Below are 22692 nucleotides of genomic sequence, written 5' to 3'. Positions count from 1 at the left end.
TAAATAAATAATAAAAAAAAAAGTAAAGAAAGTACATAGATTTTTATAATATGAAAGAAAAAAATAATTGATGTGCACGCTATAAACAAAAAGAAACTAAAGAAAGTACATAGATTTTTATATGCACGCTATAAACAAAAAAACAAAGCTTCCATCAACCAATCACCTCAACTTCTCATCTCATCTGATTCTTATTCTCTGCATTGAATATATTTTACCTATTCATTTTTGTCATCTCATCTGATTCTTATTCTCTGCATCAAATATATTTTACCTATTCATAACTCTCAGAGGGATTCTTTTTTGTCTTCTTCACTGATGTAATCTCTTTGAAAGATCTTTTTTGTTTTCTTCACTTTTGTAATCCCTCATAGAGACCTTTGCTCTTTTTTGTTTTCTTCTTAATTGTAATCTCTCTCAGAGATAGTTTTTTTTTGTCTTCTTCTTGTGTAATAAAAGATGTCTTCTTCAGTGATTACATCAGTGTAATAAAAGACATCTTGTGTAATAAAAGACGTCTTTTATTACACAAGAAGAAGACAAAAAAAACTATCTCTGAAAGAGATTACAATTAAGAAGAAAACAAAAAAGAATAAAGGTCTCTATGAGGGATTACAAAAGTGAAGAAAACAAAAAAAATCGTTCAAAGAGATTACATCATTGAAGAAGACAAAAAAGAATCCCTTTGAGAGTTATGAATAGGTAAAATATATTTGATGCAGAGAATAAGAATTAGATGAGATGACAAATATGAATAGGTAAAATATATTCAATGCAGAGAATAAGAATCAGATGAGATGAGAAATTGAGGTGATTGGTAGATTGAAGCTTTGTTTTTTTGTTTACAGCGTGCATATAAAAATCTATGTACTTTCTTTAGTTTCTTTTTGTTTATAGCATGCACATCAATCATTTTTTTCTTTCATATTATAAAAATCTATGTACTTTCTTTACTTTTTTATTTATTTATTTATTTACAACGTGCATGCCAATCATTTTTTTTTCCTCCATTTTCGACAGCGGCATGGCCACAATTGCCAAAAAAGATTCTACTCACAATTTCGGCAATGCCATTGCTACAATTGGGAATTTTTTTTTTTTTTTTTTTTTTTTTTTACTAATTGTGGCAATGGCACCATTTGGAAAAAATAAGTTATTCTATGGGGAAAAATTTCACAATTTTGACAATGCCATTGCCACAATTGAAAAAAAAAATTTCCGCCAATTGTAATACCGTTTGGAAAAAATAATTATTTTTTTTTTTTTCAATTGTGGCAATGGCATTGCCGAAATTGTGGGTAATTGTTCCCACAATTTCGGCAATGCCATTGCCACAATTGGAAAAAAATTCCCACGATTTCGACAATGTCATTGCCACAATTAAAAAAAAAAAAAATTGCCCCAATTGTGGCAATGGCATTGCCGAAATTGTGGGGAAAATTTTCCCCACAATTTCGGCAATACCATTGCCACAATTAGGATTTTTTTTTTTTTTTTTTTTTTTACTAATTGTGGCAATGACGTTGCCAAATTTCGGCAAGGAAAAAAAAGTTTTTCTGTGGGGAAAAATTTCACAATTTTGGCAATGTCATTACCCCAATTGAAAAAAAAAAAAAAATTCCCTAATACCGTTTGGGAAAAAAAAAATTTTTTTTTTTTCAATTGTGGCAATTGAGACGATTTCGGCAATGCGATTGCCACAATTGGAAAAAAAACGATTGCCACAATTGGAAAAAAAAAATGATTTCGGCAATGCCATTGCCACAATTGAAAAAAAAAAAATTGCCCCAATTATGGCAATGCCATTGCCGAAATTGTGGGAAAATTTTTCCCCACAATTTCGGCAATGGTATTGCCGAAATTGGTTGGGTTTTTTTTTTTTTTTTTAAACTAATTGTGGCAATGACATTGCCGAATTTCGGCAATTGGAAAAAAAAAAAAAAAAAAAAAAAGTCTTTAATTTTTTTCCTAGAAATTGCCACAAACCCAGTAAAACTTTTTTTTTTTCCTCCCATTTTCGGCAAGTCACAATTGCCACAAAATTTTCGGCAAATTTATTACACTTTTTTTTTTAAGAAATAATAGGTGCATATAATTTTTACAATATTTTTACAACAAATTCTAAGTATTAAGTTGTTACTTGTTGTTATTGTTAAATTAAAATAGTAATCTCAATGTCAAATTTAAATTGTGATAGCCAAAGAAAATATTGTAAAAATACTGTGTACATAGCACATTATATTTTTCTTTAAATTTTGGCATTCACTTTTTTTTTTCTACTATTTTCGGTAATACCATTGCCGAAATTACTTTTTTTTTTTTTCCTCGGGCACCCCTTATTCCACTTCTCACACTCACACTTACGGGCAGCGTTTAAAAAATGGGCAGATGAATTTCGGCAACACTGTTGCCGAAATTCAAAATTACTGTTTGAATTTTCTCTTTCCTAATTCTCTCTCCTACTTTTGTTGAATTTCGGCAACACTATTGCCGAAATTCAATCTCTCTCCTCATTTTATCAAAATAACTTCAAACAGTACCTATAACACAAATATGTTTTAATTTTGGCAATATTTAGCCAAAAGACTCATCACTCATGAGTCATGAGTCATAACTAATTTTGAATTATTGCCTTGCATGCCAACAACGTGGCACCACAAGGAACACACAATGGCACAATGAATTAAAAAAATACCATCAAATCATAAGATTCTTTAACTCATTTCCACGTACGAGTACTATTCACTTCTTACACTTTTTATGCGGTAGGCATCACTTATTTTCCTTCAAGTTTGGGATAGAGTGTAGTTATCTTTTTTTTTTTTTCTCCTGGAAAAATGCTAAAATATACTTACACTATAAATTTTGAAAGAAATTAAGATTTTAAAAAATTGTACATAAAAATTAAATAAAAAAGTTGATGACAAAGTTGTACATGAAAACTAAATGAAAAATTTTATTATGCCTTTCCTACGTCCTAATCTACACTCTGATTGATGCATAAGTTAACATCATATGCTCAAATTTATGTGATAAACATGAAAGTGCTGAAATCTAATTAGTGGTTAGCCATCAGAAACAATTACTACTCTATAATTTTTTAGATTTTTTTTTTACAATCTTGTTTATTTAATGAGAGTTGTAAAACCTTTGAAAAAAATTGGGACAAGTGGGAGGCCTAAGGCCTTTAATTGATGGCTAGCAACAGTAACAACAACATATTTCTTACTTTTAATCTTAAACATATTTCAGTCTATTGCACTATGCAATAATAAATTAATGGCTAAGACTGGAAATTTAAGAAAAAAAATCTTAAACAATATATTACTGTTATTTATTTATTTATATATATATATATATATATATATAAAATTTAATCTATAACATATGCTTCATAATATTGCTCTTTATTATTGTAACAAAAGATTAATTTTTTTTTATATATATAAACAGAATTTGAATCCTATCTATTTCGTCTCTCTTATTGGGTGATAGGTTGAGTTAAATAGAGCACTAGCATTAGGTGTGCCAAATGCTAAATTTTTAGCATTTGGCGCATCAAACACCAAAAACTATACTACATGAGTTAACATAGATCCAAACAAAATTTTGGTAAGTGAAAAGAACACGGAATTTTAGAAAAAAAAATTCCATATAGAATGTCTGCCTTATGTTTCGATGATATGACTTTTTAAAATGGAGATCAAATTTAGGGTCCATATGGGATTCACTTATTTTGCTGAAATTGAAAATTTTGTTGAAAGTACTGTAGATAAATGTAAAAGTAAGCTGAAATAGTACAATGAAACCCATGAATAGTATCAAAAACTGCAATGGGACCCATGAATAGTAGCAAAAATAAGCTGAATAATAAAAAAAATTAACAAAAATAATCTTTGTCAAATGGACACTTAGCATGCATTTGATGTCGCGGAAGCCTGAAGAAGAACACACACGATGCTCTCTTGATGAAACAGAAACTAAACTGTTAGTTCCTGAGTAGTAAACCTCGAATCCACGAGGGGTTTCCTTGAATCCATAAGGAGATAAAACTGGAATCCACCAGAAAAGAAAATTGACAAAATGTCTGTGCTTATTGATAGTAGTCTAAAAACTGAATTGCCTTTGGAGGCTACAATGCGTTTAAATAGTAAAAACAAAACCTAAGGCAACTAGAAACCCTAAGGTGGCTACGAAAGCATATTAAACCATAATTTGACTAAACAACATTAAAAACACCTAAAAACAAGGAAATAAATGCCCTAAACCTAAAATAACGAAAATTACATAAAAATACCAAATATAAAAGATTACAGAAATTAATTAGAATATTTTGTCCTACATCAGACCCCTCCACTTGAAATAAACTCGTCCTCGAGTTCATTCTTGAAATCTGAAATCTTCCACTCCAAATAAACAAATACTTTGAATGTTTTAATAACTTGATTAGGCTCTTGAGTTCATTCTTGAAATCTGAAATCTTCCACTCCAAATAAACAAATACTTTGAATGTTTTAATAACTTGATTAGGCTCTGAAACTTGAATTCTTCATAAAATGTAGCATAAAATTTCTTCTCATCTACTTTCAATTTATTTGCAACATCAATCAAAAATGGGTTGATAATGAAATTAAAATTTTCTACTCCAAGAAAATCAACATATTGTGTAGTCGTCTTCAATAAATCAACCGGAACCTAAGTGTTGTGGGTGATGGACTCGTCCTCACCTTTGACCCCAAGTGGATCTTCCACAATATTCTCAATAATTACTATCTCTTGATTTCTGTGATCTTCCACAATCAACTCAATATTCTTTTCAAGTTTCAATTCAACAACTTGTTGCAAGTCTTGACCTTTTTTAACCACTTCAAAAGTTTCTCCAGAAATAGGCTGCTTCTTCTCAAACCTCAAACTCTTTCCTTTACTTGATACATGGACTTGGCTGTGATAATTTTGGTTTTGACCTTTCATGTTGTGAACATATTGATTTTCATATGAATATACAAATTTATAATCAACACTTGTATAATCTAGTATATCATAATAGTCATTAGGAAACCATAAATCAATTAATACGTTCTTCATTCTTTGCCAAGAGTAGATAGAATGCTTACCTCGCCGCTTTCTATCGATTTGAATGTCTTCCCACCATTCCTCTGCTTCATTGTCTAATTTATTAGATGCAAGCCACACCTTTTCTTCATCACAAATCTTCCAAAAATTAAAATACTCTTCTAAATCAAGAAGCCAGTCAATAAAATCCATCTTATACATATCTCCATCAAAGAATGGAATTTTCTTGTAGCTAGGAGTGCGTCTTTGAATATATCGAACATTGTTGTTGCAAGATGATTTCCTAGCAAGAAGAGTAGCAATCTTTTGCTGGATTTCACCCATAATTTTTTGACTCTTTTCATGAAATTGTTGCTCATCACGAGCCTCTTCACGAAACTTGAGGAACTCAGCCCTAGTGAGGACTGGGTTATTGACGTCGTCACCGTCGTCATTATTGTGGTGGTCACCGTCTCGCCAGTTAGCCATCAGACCAGGGTAAGTCAAGGCTCTGATACCAACTGATGTCGCGGAAGCCTGAAGAAGAGCACACACGATACTCTCTTGATGAAACAGAAACTAAACTGTTAGTTCCTGGGTAGTAAACCTCGAATCCACGAGGGGTTTCCCTGAATCCACAATGAGATAAAACTGGAATCCACCAGAAAAGAAAATTGACAAAATGTCTGTGCTTATTGATAATAGTCTAAAAACTGAATTGCCTTTGGAGGCTACAATGCGTTTAAATAGTAAAAACAAAACCTAGGGCAACTAGAAACCCTAAGGCAGCTACGAAAGCATATTAAACCTTAATTTGACTAAACAACATTAAAAACACCTAAAAACAAGGAAATAAATGCCCTAAACCTAAAATAACGAAAATTACATAAAAATACCAAATATAAAAGATTACAGAAATTAATTAGAATATTTTGTCCTACATCAGCGTTTGGATTGTAATTAAAATTATAAGTTATTTCACTATTTAGCTTATTTTTGCTACTATTCATAGGCTTCACAGCACTTTTTGATACTATTTATGAGCTTCAATATACTATTTCAACTAATTTTTACTTTTATCTATAGTACTTTCAGTAATAATTTTTCAGTTTCAATAAAATAAGCGGTATCCAAACACACCCTTAATATGAATAAAGTGTGCTCATTCTTCCAACACACACAGACCAATCTTCCCCAAGAGCAAAGCACTGTGTGTTCTGCTGTTAGAGATGGTAACAGCATCACTCCCTCCAGGTGGGTACCACTCCTTATATGAGAGTTTAGAGGAGGAAGCGATGCTCCTAGAATTCTTCAAATCACGAATATTTCATTAGGAATTGTAATTAGGACAATGTACAGAATCAAGTTATGTAAGATAGATATCGTTTTACAAATTACTTTCTTTCTCTTGTCTCTCTATTTATTCTCTCTGCTTCTTTCTTTTCTCTCAGTCTTTTCAAATAATAACCCATTCACTCACAAAAACCACAGTAACTCTGCCTCAATGGATAATATATATATGTAACCTACTTGCTTTTCTCCCTACTTGCAATTTCAAAGGAGCACCTCCCCCATCTAAAAGCTCAGTCTCATTTAGTATAACATCCAGCTAGGATGGTAGACAGCAATACTTCAAATAATTCCATTATCGTTCGGCCATCAGCAAATTACCATCCTTCCATTTGGGACTATGATTACATCCAGTCACTGAGAAACAAATATGTGGTATCATTTTGTTATTGTTTTCGATTGCTATATCGTTTTACTAGTGCTTCTGACTATATATTACTTGGAAACTGACTGGCCCCTAATGATAAATTGTGATGTAGGGAGAAACTTGCACTGCACAAAGTAATGTGTTGAAGGAACATGTGAGGATGATGCTTCACAAAGTGGTGGATCCTTTAGAGCAACTCGAGCTGATAGATATCTTGCAAAGACTTGGATTATCTCATCACTTCGAGGGAGAGATGAAGAGAATATTGGAAGGTCTGCACAACAATGATCAAAGTGGTGATACATGGAGGAAGGAGAATTTATATGCCACAACTCTTAAATTTAGACTCCTAAGACAACATGGATATAATATCTCTCAAGGTAATTTAGAAATACAAAAAAAACAAAAAAACAAAAAAACAAAAAAAAAAACAAAAAAAAAAAAAACAAACAAACAAACAANTACCATAATATAGTTAATAATTATTGTGTTGGTCACTGCAGGAGTATTCAATATTTTCAAGGATGAGAGAGGGAAATTCAAGGCATGCCTTTGTGAGGAAACCAAGGGTATACTATCCTTGTATGAAGCATCATTCCTTTTGACAGAAAGGGAGAATATGTTGGAGGAATTGAGAAATTTCGCAACCAAGCACCTCCAAGAATATGCCAAGCAGAATAAAGATAAAACTCTTTCTGCTATGGTGACTTATGCCTTGGAGCTTCCACTGCATTGGAGAATAATAAAGTTTGAAACAAGGTGGTTTATTGATATATATAGGAGTAGAGAAGACATGAACCCTATCTTACTTAAGCTTGCAGAAATGAATTTCAACATGGTGCAAGCAGTCCACCAAGAAGATCTAAAACAAGTGTCAAGGTTAAAAAAGCTTATTATTTCTCACATTAAGTTGAGCTTCATCTGACATATAATCAATACGTTAATTACTTAGTTATTGACAAGCCTTGAAGGACTATATAGATTCTCTATTGAACTATTGAAGTGTACAATGATGAATATTAAAATTAAAATCAAATCTCATGGCAACATAAAACAAATAATCAACTTTATTGTAGCCTAAATTTTAATTTTAGAAAATTGATATTTTCTTATTTTGTCCATAAAAAGGTGGTGGAAGAACACTAGGCTCGGAGAAAATTTGATATTTGCAAGGGATAGGCTAATGGAGCTTTTCTTCTGGTCAATGGGTATGATAGATCAACCTCAGTTTGGGTGTTGTAGGATAAATTTAACAAAGTTGGGTGCACTGTTAACGATAGTAGATGATGTTTATGACATATATGGAACTTTGGATGAACTCAAGCTCTTCACGGATGCCATTGAGAGGTTTGTATAAATCACATTAGTGCATTACGCCTCATCCCCTTTGACATAAAAACTAAAAAATTACTCTTTCATTTTTTGTGTGACTCCAGATGGGAGATCAATGCAATGGATCGGCTTCCAGATTATATGAGGATATGTTTCCTCATTCTCTACAACTTTGTTAATGAAATGGCTTTTGATCCCCTTAAGGAACAAGGATTCCACATCATTCGGTACTTGAAAAAAGCGGTATTGGCATGAATGGAGCTTTTAAATCTATCATTGTTTATTGTTAACATTTTCTCTTAAATACATGATGATTTTAATTCCTCTAATTCATGGTCCATTATAATTGTTTCAGTGGGCAGATTTATGTAGATCTTATTTGTTGGAGGCAAAGTGGTACTACAGCAGATATATACCAAGCCTTGAAGAATACCTTGAGAATGCATGGATTTCCATATCAACACCAGTTATACTAATGCATGCTTACTTTATGATCACCAATCCAATAACGAAGGAAGCCTTGGATTGCTTGGAAGAGTACCCCAAAATATTCTATTGGTCATCAATGATTCTACGACTTACAGATGATCTTGGAACATCTGCAGTATGCTAATCACACTATCCTAATAGTTTCATTATAAATGCTTTCAACTACTTCACACAAGCATGAAGCATAGCCTAACAATGTTTTCTTTTTTTTCTTTTTTTCTTTGGAAACTTAGAATGAATTAAAAAGTGGTGATGTTCCAAAATCAATCCAATGTTACATGAACGAAACTGGTGCTAGTGAAAAAGACGCTCGTGAGTATGTGAAGTCTTTGATTAGTACAGCATGGAAGAAGGTGAATGAAGAGAGAGTTGCAAGTTCTCCATTCTGTCAAACATTTATTGAAATTGTAATGAACCTTGCAAGGATGGGTCATTTCATGTACCAATATGGAGATGGGTTCGGTGTTGCAGACCAAAAAACTAAAGATAGTGTATTATCGTTACTTATTCAGCCCATTCCTCACTCCAGGATGTCTTCTGGCAATTCAAATACTACATCAAACTTGAACATCAATTAAGTGAAGACTTTAAACCAAGATTTATGAGTATGGATTTTGGTTTTGGGGGGTTATCTTATTTGATAAGTGGGTTAGGGTGCTGTACAACAGATTAAGGTTTTTTCTATGGACCCCCAAAATAAAGTAGGAGTTTGGTTTCCTAACATGTTGTGGTTAATAAATCCTTTATTTTAGTTTATATGCGTTATTTGAGTGTTTAGTTGGTTTATTATCTTCGTGGATATTGTGAAATTAAGTAGTTGAATCATTATGTTATCTTTTTGAAAACGTTGGTCTTAAAATATGGAGGCAAAAATATGAAGTGTTGGCTTTTAAAGTTTTAAGATAGAGGTTGAAAATTCTATTATTGCATTGAAATATCTTTGACAAGATTAATTAATGAGAAGTGCTACGTTTACAACACTTTCATAACAAATTTTAAGTGGCAAATTGTTACTAGTTGCTATGAGTGGACAAAAAAGTAATTTCAGTTGTGAATTCAAATTAAACAAATAACAACTTACCACCTATGATTTGTTATGAAAATGTTATAGACAACACTTCTCATAATGAGTTAAGTGGATTTGCTTATAGAAACTCCAATTTGTGACCCACTAATCCTCTAACCCCGTTGATAAAATGTTATCCCATTTTCGAAATGGAAAAATCACACATGGTGAACCTAAAATAACCATGACTCAGATTTAACTAGAAAGGCAAAAATAATTGGTTTCCAAGAAAGATGAATGTGCATGCATAAAACATGTATTCCATCCAAATGGTATGAATGATTTCCAGACCAAGCCCCCTTCCACAAAGATCTTAGCCTTTACCTTTTTATTTCATGCTAGTTCTACGTTTTGTTTTTCAAGGCTTCAGTATGTGCCTCATAAAAATTTGCTGTCGTTGCTTTTTGATAGTCAACATGAGCTAAATCTTTTTTTTCCCCAGAATGTGATGTTGATTCATAGGAATAGGCAATAACAATGATACTATTGATCAAATCAAGTACAACTGAGATTTCTGTCAATAAATAGCAAGGCCTATCAGTGTCGGCTTTATACATTACTCAAGGTGTTCATACACAATATTCTATAACTTATACCTATTTTGTCTACCTTAAAAATATATATATTGAATAATTGACTTAAAAATCTCAAGAATTTGGATTCAACAAAAATTATCTTGGCCCATCTAAACACAATCCTTAACCTCTTAAAAAAGTAAAACCAAACAAAAACCCAAATAACAACAATAAATATTAGCCCAAATAACAGCAAAAATAACCCAAACAACAAGATTAGACCTCTTATCTTTTACATCAAAAAAAAAAAAAAAAAAAAAAAAGAAAAAGAAAGAGAGATTAGACTGAACATCAACAATATATATATATATATATATATATTCAACAAAAAAAGCCCATTCAAAAACAAGAAAATAAAAACTCCTAATCATTCAAATTTGTAACTCGTTCAACCTGTTCCATAAAAATAATCCATAATTTCATCTTCTCTAAAACAAAAATACCATCAAAAGATATATTGTAACCATGAATTCTCCTTGGTAGCTCTACCCTTTCTTTGCAATCACAACAACTCTATTATCTTTAGAAGTCAAATGAAACATCAAATTTGAAAAATGAATTAAATTCCAGGAAACAAAGCCATCCTCTTGTAAATTGATTTTTTTTTTCCTCTGTATTCTTGAGACCTCTTATGAATTAATATTTGAATATCACATTAGACTTAGTTTTAAAATTTAGTTTAAGGAAATTGGAAATTATGCCATCAATTATCAATAGTAGTCGACGATCGTGCTCTTTAATAAACTCTCCGCAAAAAATTGCTTAACTAAATTTACAAAGCTATATGGGAATAAACCAAAAGCATTTCATTACAACCAATTGACTCAACATTATATATACTTAATGCCTTCAGCAATATGGAAAAAAAAAATTAAAAGTACAAGTTCTAAGATGTCACTTATGTTCTAAAATTGAACTACTTCTCTATTATGGCTTTAGAGTAGAGTTTGTTGTGTGCCTGTGTTAAAGCCCATCCTCGTGTGTGCGTGTGTTTGTTTCTCAAAAACAAATGAGCTATTATCTTGCACCTGAGTATTTAAAATCACATACATAAAGAGCTTAAATTCGTTCACAAGTTATTAATTTAATACAGCACTACCAATTTAATACCGAAAAGCCAAGTAATCCTCTCACTTTTTTTTCTTGATAAGCAGATGAAAAGCTAAGTAATCTTCGATCTCATGTTATTTTATAAATACAACACCTGGGATATTGAGACAAGATTTTTGTAATTCCTCGCCGCAAGGATCTATCCTTTCCTTAACGCTATCATGAAGTTTACCAAACCCAGAAGCAGAATACACTGGGCCAACCATGCCCATTTAGAAATCCAGAACTCCAATGAAATAGAGCCATTAGCTCAGTAAAAATTGAGGCATTCAATTGACCAAAAATAATCACCCAAGACTAAGAATTTGCAGTTGGTTCGGATTTTTTTTCTGATGATCCAACTATTTCTTCAAAAGCTTCCATGTCAATGGTCATATCATCATCTATATCAGCCTGTACATCTGTCATTACTTCATCTCCATCTCCTACCATAGGTTCGACCCCATTTTGTACCGATTTGGGGTGAGCCTCAAGTTCTTCGCTTGCTTTCTCTGGTTCATCTGGCTTTTGCACAGTTGATTGTGGATGTTGATCAATAGATTTGCTTAACATAGACGTCACCAACAAATTCTACAGGCAGGACAAGATAAATTGTCAGAACAGTAAGCATCAAAAATAGTAGGAAAGAATAAATACAATTTTTTAAATTTTGATATATTGATATATTAAGCCATTTCAATTTTCAAACTTTTACCACCATTCTATAACTATTTGGAAAGAGGTGTACGCCATGACCATGTCAATCATCTCTAAATTTGACAAGTGCCCATGCAAAACATAATAAAATATGGAATAGAATTCCCCCCCCCCTCCCCCCCCCCCCCCCCCCTTCTCCCCCCTCAAAATAACAAATGAAAAGGGATAAATGATTAGGATTGTGAAATCTTACAACACGTTCACGCTCAAATAGAGACGTTATGAAGCTAGTGATTATGTCAAGAAAGGAAGACATTAAAAATGTACTACCAATTTTACTACAAAAAATTTACAAATTGAAATGGTAATAAATATGATTGGTGCCACATCAACAGTATAATAAATAATTCTTTAATTACCTTATGTATTATGTTTAAATATTGACACATCAGTTTGTAAAACTTATGTAATAAAAATAAAATCAGTAGTATCTCTAATATCACTCGTAAAGAAAACCCATAAACATAGACTGATCAATCAAAGTCTGGTGATTAAAGGAGTCTGACCCCTAGACACAAAGACATGCACACCCAAAAAACTGAGGCCACATAATGTAGCATCAACATTCACAAAACCATATTAGAAAGCAGCAACAGAATAAGGCAGACCAGCAGGACTCTTAATGCTTATATGGGGTCATTACCCAGTGCTGATCCTGATCCCACTAGGGTCCTGGAAGGGGTAGTTTGACTACAGTCCCTACTCCAACATTTTTTTGCATGAAGTGTCTGCTATCAAGACTTGGACCTGCGGACTTGCACTTGGAAACCTGAGACTTTTACAATTGCACCATACAGCCTAAGACTTGAAAACCCACACAACTTGCACTTGACAGGGCAATAAATCATTAAAGGTTTCAACATCGACAAACAGAAACAGCACAAAAATTAGTATACCTTTTCAAGAGCTAAACCAAGCTTTGAAAGATTAGGATAAATAGTTTGTGCTTCAAATAGGATCTGCTCAACAGAGATAAATAAGATAAAGCATGAGAAATTTATTGGAGTAAATTAAATATGTAACAGCAATGAGACAAAATTAATGTGCAGATCTTCCTAGTCAAGAAGTCATAAATTACTTGGAGATGTGCAAGTATCCCTTCTGTCAGCCCTAAAGAAATCCATCATTTTTTTGGTTTGCTACCGCCACATATGTGTTTTTTTTTGGTTGGGGGCTGTTAACAATATAAAGAGAGAGAGAATGACTGAATAGTCAGTATAATAATATATGTAAAACAATGTACAAAAGAGAGCCTTTATATAGGTTAGGTATGTGTGCAGTACAAGTAATATAAGTGTAGTACAAGTAATATACTAGGCTAAGCCCAATGGGTTAATCTATACACTAACATCCCCCCTCAAACTCGAGGTGGCAAGGAGGAAGCCAACTGGAGTTTGGATATAAGATCTCGAAGACGACCAGGTGGGTGAGACTTGGTGAAGATATCAGCAGGCTGGTCAGCAGATGAGATAGAGAACAACTTGAGATTGCCTTTCTTGAGATGCTGGCGAGTGATGTGGCAGTCGATCTCAATGTGCTTGGTGCGTTCGTGGAAGACATCATTATGAGCAATGTAGATAGCACTACGATTGTCACAATAAAGAGGAGTAGCAGTGGGCTGTGAAGCATCCATGTCAACCAAGAGCCAGCGAAGCCAGACAAGCTCGCAGGTGGTGTCGGCAAGGGCACGATACTCAGCCTCAGTACTGGAACGGGAAACAACATCCTACTTTTTGCTACGCCATGAGACAAGAGAAGTACCCAACAGGAAACAGAAACCTGTGATAGAGCATCGATCAGTCGGATCACCGGCCCAGTCCGCATCTGAATAAGCATGAAGCTCAAGAGAAGACCGAGAGGAGTAGTGTAGACCATGATAAAGTGTACCCTTGACATATCGGAGAATCCGAAGAACAGCAGCATAGTGGACAGAACGAGGGGCATCCATGAATTTACTAACCATACTCACAGCATGTGAAATATCTGGACGAGTAACAGTGAGATAGATCAGACTACCAACCAACTGACGATAACAAGTAGCATCAGATATAGGTTCACCATCCAAGGGTGTGAGCTTTGCATTGTATTCCAAAGGAGTGGAAACAGTCTTGTTGTCAGTGATACCGGCTTTGGAGAGAAGATCAGAAGCATATTTAGCTTGGGAAAGATAGTATCCATCAGAGGATGAGGTAACCTCAAGCCCAAGAAAATAGCTAAGAGTACCCAAATCTTTCATCTCAAAATGCTGACTAAGGAAGTGCTAGAGAGAGCGGATACCTGCAGAATCGTCTCCAGTAATAATCATATCATCAACATAGAGAAGAATAAAAGTGATACCAGCAGAGGATCTTCGGACGAAGAGAGCAGTGTCATGAGGACTCGAAGTGAAACCCTGCTGAGCAACAACTGAGCTGAACTTTTCAAACCAAGCTCGAGGAGCTTGCTTGAGGCCATAAAGAGCACGGCAAAGGCGACAAACTTGACTGCCTGATTATGGATAGCCAGGGGGTGGTTGCATGTACACTTCTTCTTGAAGGTCTCCATTGAGGAAAGCATTCTTCACATCCATTTGATAAAGAGGCCAACGGCGAACAACAGCCACAGCAATGAGACATCTAACAGATGTAAGGCGAGCAACAAGAGCAAATGTTTCCTCATAGTCAATGTCATACTCTTGGGTAAAGCCCTTGGCAACTAGGCGAGCCTTGTATCGTTCAACAGATCCATCAGCCTTGGTCTTGATTTTGTAAACCCACCTACAACCTACTACAGACTAACCAGGAGGCAAATCAACCATATCCCAAGTGTGATTTTTATGAAGGACATCTAGTTCATTATTCATAGCTTGCTGCCAAAGAGGGTCAGTATGGGCCTCACGATAGGTGTGAGGTTCATAGAGGGTGGCAAGGGCAAAAGAGCAATGATAATCAGAGAGATAAGGGGGAGGAATGCTTAACCGAGTAGAACGATGAAGTTCAGGACCATCAGGAGACTCAAGAGAGGGTGGTGCCACAGGATCCAAGACAGGCAGGTCATATGCCGGGGACAGAACCGGAGATAAGTCGTCTGGAGAGGCAGCCGATGTTGAAGAATCCTCCACAATTTTAGGATAGAGAGGGAGGAAAAGATCAGTAAAAATGGGAGACTCAGAGGAAGAGGATGTAGGAAACTGCTGAAGATTTGTAAAAGGACGATGTTCCCAAAACTCAACATGACGGGAGACACGAAGACGATGAGAAATGGGATCATAGCAACGAAACCCCTTTTGAGATACACCATAACCAAGGAAACAACAGAGACGAGCACGAGGTTGGAGCTTTATTCGTTCATGAGGAGGAAGAGAGACAAAGCAAGCACAACCAAAAACCCGATGAAAGGAGTAGTCAGGGGTTTGAACATAGAGAAGCTCAAATGGTGATTTGTTGTGTGTAGTTGGTGAAGGGATACGATTAATGGTGTATATAGCAGTGAGTGCAGCCTCACCCCAAAAGCGCTCAGGAAGAGAGGTAGAAATGAGAAGGGTGCGGACAACATCAAGAATGTGACGATGTTTTCGTTCTGCAAGACCATTTTGTTGAGAGGTGTAAGGACAAGACCGCTAAGTAAGTGTACCATGATTGTCTAAAAATGATAGGAAAAATTTATCATTATATTCTTGAGCATTATCTGATCGAAAAACTTTGACGGTGCGATTGAACTGTGTTTGAATCATTTTATGAAATGTTTGGTAAATAGACACAAGTTCAGACCTATGATGAAGCAGATAAATCCAAGTATATCGAGAAAAATCATCCACAAATATGACAAAATATTTAGATCCCCCCTCAGTAGGAACAGGTGCAGGACCCTAAATATCAGAATGTATAAGATCAAAGGGTGCAGAAGAAAATGAGTCACTATTATTAAAGGGCAATTTTGTTTGTTTGCCAAAATGACAGGAAGTACAATCAAATTTTTGAAACTGAACTGAACCTAAATGACCTTGAGAAGCTAACAACTAAAGACGAGTTAAGGATGGATGACCAAGACGAGCATGCCATAGATCAGGTGAGGAGGTGGTAGTGGTAGCAACTACAGAAACAACTTGTGGCGGAATCTTCAAGTCATGAACCTCAAACATGCGACCAACCTTACGGCCTGTTCCAAGCACTTGACCTGTCCGGGGATCCTGCACATCCACACCATGATTAGTAAAGAGAAGATCTACGCATAATTCACAAAGTTGACCAACAGAAAGCAAATTGAGGGATAACTTTGGGATATGAAAAGTGTCACTAAGGGATAAACAAGGAGAAGAGATTGTTCCTTTATGACTAACAGGCATAGGAGTTCCATCAGCAGTGTAAATGGTGATTGGATGTTCTAAGGGTGCCTTATCAGAAAATTGGGATTCATCAGGAGTCATATGGTTACAACATGCAGTATCAAAAAACCAAGGTTGTTTACCTGAGGTGATAGAAAGGGCAGTGGAAGTGCGGGATAAAACCTGTTGAACAACTGCCTCAATATCAGCCGTAGTAAGTGAGGAAGTTAAAGATGGACCTGTAGGAACCGATGGATCTGAAGGACATACAGCAGCTGCCCGAGGAAGAGAAGCTTTATTTTGCTCTTGCACAAATTTCTACAGTTTGCGACAAACTGAGATGTCATGGCCTTTAGCACGGCAAAACTCACAACGAGTACCTTTGGAAAACTGAGAGGTGGGACGCCCAGAGTTTATTTATGGAGAAGCAGTGAATGCAGCAATGGGAGGCTGTGGAGATGGTGTAGCCAATACATGATCAGATGATGACATGTGATGAGTAGGCCGACGATTCTCCTCAGAAATGAGCTCCTTGACTGTAGCATCAAGAGAAGGAGTAGGAGACCGACTAAGCAGAGAAGCCCTAGTAGGCTCAAAGTCCTCACACAAACCCATCATGAAGTGCATAAATCTACGGCGATCCTGATATTAGACAAAGAGCTCAATGTCCTTAAAACACACTAGTAGAGGATCTGCAGCAGAGAGTTGTTCCTACATAGTAGAAGTCTGAGAATAAAAATCAGAAATAGACTGACCTGTCTCTTGGCACATTTGATAAAGTTTTGATTCAATGTGGAACTCCAAGCTTGAATCATTAGTACAATTATAGCGATCGGCCAAAAACTTCCAAGCAGCCTCAGCAGTCTCAAGACGAGGAAGAAGATTATGAATGGAGGGAATAGAGGTATTAATAAACCAAGACAAGATCTTACTCTGAATACTCTCCCATTCCTTTAGGCGATCTTCATAATCATCTGTTGCAACAGTAGTCGTGGAAGACTCTTCAGCAGCTGTGACTTTGGACTTAGGGTTTGGTACTGGCTTAGGAATTGAACCAGTCACATATCTCTACAGTTTACGACCCTTGAGAAAAACAGTCATATTTTGAGACCATGCATGATAGCTAATAGGACCATCCAACATAATGGTGATAGGATGTATGATGTCGCGTTCATTTTGTTGAGCCATAATGAAGAAAATGACCAAAAAATGAGATTTAGAGACCTTAAATACAGAAACGGAGCCCAAAATCGGAATCTACGCGAAAAACTGAGCAAGACAGGTCCTGTTGAAAAATTTTGACTTTGGTCAAAGTCAACAGTCAACGGTCTGGTCAACGGTCAACGGCTGACGCTGATGTGGAATGATGACGTGGATGCTGACGTCACCTAGGGCTGACGTGGTAGTCCGTGAAATGGAGCAGGGCGCGTGTGGCGCGTGACCGGCACGTGAGGCGCATGGAAGGTAGAGACGGCGCGTGGGGGCGCGTGGCAGCGCGTGGCGGCTCGTGCTCGTGAGGCAGAAACTTCTGGCGGCGCGTGGAGGCGCGTGGAATGTTGTTTCTGGCAGATTTTTGTTGGGTTTTGCTCAAGACTGTCAGATCTGTCAATTTGTGCCTTTACTTTGGCGATTGGATCAACAAACTGACAAAATCCGAGTGTTCTAGGGTTGTGGGCGTGACGGCAGTGACTCGCTTCTGACAGTAACTACTGGATGAAGGCAAGGGCAGCGGAAGAACGCCGGAGATGTCCACAGGAACCAAAAAATCAAAGGAAAGGCTCTGATACCATGTTAACAATATAAAGAGAGAGAGAATGACTGAATAGTCAGTATAATAATATATGTAAAACAATGTACAAAAGAGAGCCTTTATATAGGCTAGATATGTGTGCAGTACAAGTAATATAAGTGTAGTACAAGTAATATACTAGGCTCTAGTCTATACACTAACAAGTTAGAATCATGGTTTTAAAAATCGGTACGGTCAAAGAACCGAAATGGAAAGGGATTCTCGATTTTATGATCGAACTGATGATGTCATAAATAATTAATTAATAATTATAAAATATAAATAAATAAATAAATAATTTTATAACTAATATTTTAACTAAAAAATTAAATTAAATAACAGTAAAACATTAAACCTTAACTTTAATTTATAAGAAATGATATGTCCACAATATTTTCACAATATTTTTACAACAAATTCTAAGTAACAAGTTGTTACTAGTTATTATTATTAAGGAAAAAAAATAATCTTAGTATTAAGTTCAAATTTGAACAAATAACTACTAACCATCTATATTGTAAAAATATTATGAATATAATTAAACAACCAAACTAAAGCCTACTACAAAAATTATTTTAGTTATTCTTTTATTTTTCAAATAACAAAATGCCACCTGCGAGTAACAACATCATTGCCCCTTGATATTTCTTTTCCACCACATATCATACCTTTAGTCCTTTACACGTTGATACTCCACCTACCATATATTTTGAAATCTTACATCCTGACCTTGGTTAAATAAAAGCTCTGTACTAGTTTCTATTTTTACTTTTTTCTAATTTTTCATCACTTTGTCTTCAAAACTCTCTCTCGCTCTCGTCAATATATGTGCATCCGTGCATGTGCTAGTCTACAAGAGCAGCAGCAAGATTTTTCTCATTCTTTTTATTCAACCAAAAAAAAAAAAAAAATACAAGAGCAGCAAGAAAGCTCTGAAACTGAAGCGGACAGATTGTTCCTACATGGCTGCATCTCTTTGGTTTGGGTTTCTTCGGTTCTTTTTCAAATGTGTCAAGTCATAAATAGTAATTCTGATATTTTTTGTGTCAATGTGGGTGTCTTAGGCTTCACAGCTTTAGACTTAACAGCATCTTCAAAGGCAAAATCTCTCTTCTTCTTAAATTTGAAACAAAATCTCTTTTCTTTTTTCTTTTTTGTCAGAAACACAGTGGCGAAGGGTTAATGATCAAAGCAGCTTAAAACCGGTTTCCGGTTAAACCGGCGGTTTTTTCGAGTTTTCCTTTTATTCTTTATTTTTGGTTTTTATTAATAACCGGACCAGATTAAAATCCAGTTCTCGGTTGAACCGGCCGGTCTGATCCGGTTTTAAAACTACGGTTAGAATAGCATAATATATAATGCACAAATGAAGTAGTCACCTCACAGAGCCGCTGCAGGGTAAACGGAGGACCTTCAACAAAGCCAAGAAGAGCTGCATCATAGATAAACGTAAAAGGGTCATTACCCAATGCCGTTTCCACTTTAGTGGACTCTTAGGATGGGTGACTTGGATACAGTCTACTCTTCGGCAATTTTTTTGCATGAAGTGAGTCAAGTGACCACTCTTAAGACTTGAACCCTGCACACTTAAATAATTAATAGAACTAAAAGATCTAATAGTTACAAATGGAACTAAAAATCATAAAATGTGACAATTTTGACGGGTAGAGGAGCAATAAATTAATTAAACATACAACATCAACTACTACAGCACTAGTTATGGCCATCTCATGATTTGTTTAGCAAGCACTGTTAAGAGTGTTATCATGATTCATGGGCCTACAGAGGAAGAAGCCTGATAACCTTCCTAATAAAATATCAATTTAAATCTTCAATTTCTTTTTCTTTTTCTTTTTTTTCTTTTGATAAGTCCATATTTCATTGAATAAATGCAGATCAAAATCCTCAATTAAAATATCCACATCAAGCATTTTACATACAATAAAACCAAGAAATCTCTCTCTTTCTTGCAAATAATGGATTAGTTTTGAGGAGCTAGTCCAAAACCAAATCTTCTTTGTCAGGAGCCCATAAAAGAAATCTTAACATATTTACCAACATCAACTGTGAAGCAGTTTGGCTTCACCCAGCAAGTTCAATTCCAGGTAAACTAAGATTCTGGAAACCAGGCCTCTTACAGATTCTACCAAAATCTAATGACAATTTTTGGTTTCACAATGCAAAACAAGTTCACACCTCTCTCTCTCTCTCTCTCTCTCTCTCTCTGAGAGCACACCAAAACCCAACACCCCCCCCCCCAACCAAAAATAAAGACTCAATTTCATGAGGCTTAGGTCAGAGGCAGGCACTTTCCAATTTGAATACAGAGGAAATAAAAAGCATTACCCTGAAAACTAAGCACAGAAATCTAGTGTACTGCATCAAGCCAAGCTTAATTAGGATTGGACTGAAGTTAAATGCATTTTCCACCAACCAATCCAAGCACAAGCAGCATAGTATTTGGTTTTGCTGCTTAGCCCATTTTTAACTGAGCCAAGCCTGAAATTATTTTATCTGAATCCATCAAATGTCCTAAATAAAGCAAAGACTCCAAGGTTCCAGCAAGTCACTGCTTTATTCCACCTTCATTATGAATGGATGATTATTGTATGTTTCCTACAAAATCTTGTTTTAATGTCAATTGAATATGTTTAGCACTACATTTTAATTCAAACCATTACTTTGAACTCTAATTAGCTCAACTAGTAAAGTCTCTTGTTGTTAAATAAAGGACCTAGGTTCAAATCCCGCCTACATGGCTACATCAAAAACAAATCCATAGATATCTTGATGTGATGATAAAAGGCAACCATCATGGAGTGGAAGCATAGGTTCAAATTCTCTCATATCTATGAAAATCAAACCATTATCAATCATAAGGGCACTTTCGATCAACTTATTTTGGTTTTGCACTAGATATGGGGCATCATATAAAAGAGCCAAAAAAGTAGCCTACAGTAACTTAACCTCGTTTTCTCTCTCCAATTCTTCCCTTAAGGGTTTTTTTTTTTTTTAAATAAGTTATGCACACACCCTAATCTTCTTTGAACTTACCACCGGTTCAAAGCCCTTTTTTATAAGCTATTTTTGGTTCAAAGCCACTAGTTCTAACACTGTAAAACTTAATAGACAATTAGACATAGAGTCAATGATTATTTTAAGGATATTTCCATCAGATGATGACTTTTGTTATCAAATATCTCTCTATCCTTGGTTTAGGAAGAGTGATTGTTTGGGTTCATTTTAGGGGGTTGTTTGTATTAGTTTGGGTTTGTTTCAGGGAAAAAGGATAAATATGTCATGTTTGCTCCATCCTTATATATTGTCATCATTCTAGAACGAAAAACCTCAATATTTAGGACCAATAAGTTCCATCCAATACATATAACAAAACGCTGTTTTTTTAATTGACAAGTTACACACGCACTCACATAGTCATGAACCCATGACTTCAGCATTCATCCCATTAGTATGCACAAGATGACATGATTAGGAAGATACCTTCATCCAACCTTTTCACAAGTTCCAGGTAGGTTTCTCCTAAAGAAGCATTTTGTTCCTCACTAGTCATTTTCACCTCAGGATACTCCGACAAGACCTTCATTAGATGTCACACACAGTCAGATAACGGTCTTTCTTGGAAGCGAAGAAAAAGATAAAATGATGCACATATTTTAGAAAAATTAAAAACCATAAACAATTATTGTGAAGTAACAAGAGATGCATATGCCAGTATACCTCCCCATACCTGCTTCAGCTGAAAGGATAGCATGCTCTTCAATTTGTCCCAATCATGCCTAAGGTGCAAAATAAAACACGCAAAGATTATGAAGATGAAACAGGCACATCTACTTCCACATTTACTATAACTGAAACATGCTATATTAGATATAAAATGTGCAACCTATAACCTATACAATGAAATAGCTATGGTAACATAAACAGGTGAAGAATCTGCTGCAAAGCTAACTCATAACCTTGACCATCATAATTATGTCAACTGCAAATAAATGTTGGCAACCATACAAGCCAGTTGCATTAAAAATTATAACTTAACTACATTAATCCTTCATTGTTTTTTGATAAGTTAAATTAATACTTCATTGTTAGCAAGAAAAAATCCAGTTGCTGAATAAATTATGTTAAAATCAACTGGTATGGCATCACAAAATCCATCTCATACAACAAAGAAAGAAGCCAGGAAAAAATAGTAAAAATAATTAAATGACAATAACTAGACTAGTAGCAATGTCAATTAAGTGATAGTCAATGACACATCAGTGAAATGGGAAAAATTCCTTAAGAGAAATATAAAAGTAAAATTTTAAATAAAATAAATAAATAGATAAAATCCTCGCAATGGCAACAGCAGCAACACCGGTCACAACCCAAGTATGGACACAGGAGAAGTTGACCCAGAAATTCTTGAAAAACTAGGATACATGGCAGGGATATGGCTATTAATTGATATATTTTTTTTTAGGTTATTTTACACAAATTTAGGCATATATTTTATATTTATTTTAGATTTTATAAAGTAAGTAAAAGCCATAAAAAAGTTTT

At 35.0% G+C, this 22692-nt stretch overlaps 2 protein-coding genes across 2 annotated transcripts; one reads left to right on the top strand and one right to left on the bottom strand.

The window, feature by feature from the left end:
• Positions 1–6666: 6666 nt before the first annotated feature.
• On the top strand, positions 6667–9168 carry LOC112039246 (myrcene synthase, chloroplastic). The gene is made up of 7 exons (XM_024072104.1): positions 6667–6777; positions 6882–7149; positions 7273–7648; positions 7898–8116; positions 8206–8344; positions 8457–8705; positions 8824–9168. Exons 1-7 carry the CDS (start codon positions 6667–6669, stop codon positions 9166–9168), a joined length of 1707 nt encoding a protein of 568 aa, XP_023927872.1.
• Positions 9169–11443: 2275 nt separating this feature from the next.
• Positions 11444–22008, bottom strand: LOC112039234 (uncharacterized). The gene is made up of 5 exons (XM_065765001.1): positions 21878–22008; positions 21631–21727; positions 19509–19561; positions 12934–12996; positions 11444–11911 (listed from the first exon to the last, which is right to left on the bottom strand). The coding sequence occupies exons 1-5, from the start codon at positions 21899–21901 to the stop codon at positions 11639–11641; spliced, it is 510 nt and encodes a 169-aa protein (XP_065621073.1). The 5' UTR covers positions 21902–22008; the 3' UTR covers positions 11444–11638.
• Between the last annotated feature and the right edge of the window lie 684 nt (positions 22009–22692).

The sequence above is a fragment of the Quercus suber genome, unplaced genomic scaffold, assembly GCF_002906115.3.
Source record: "Quercus suber isolate HL8 unplaced genomic scaffold, Cork oak 2.0 scaffold_599, whole genome shotgun sequence".
NCBI classification, from domain to species: Eukaryota; Viridiplantae; Streptophyta; class Magnoliopsida; order Fagales; family Fagaceae; genus Quercus; species Quercus suber.
Note: the sequence above shows the minus strand (reverse complement) of the source record. Positions and strands in the feature narration are given on the sequence as shown.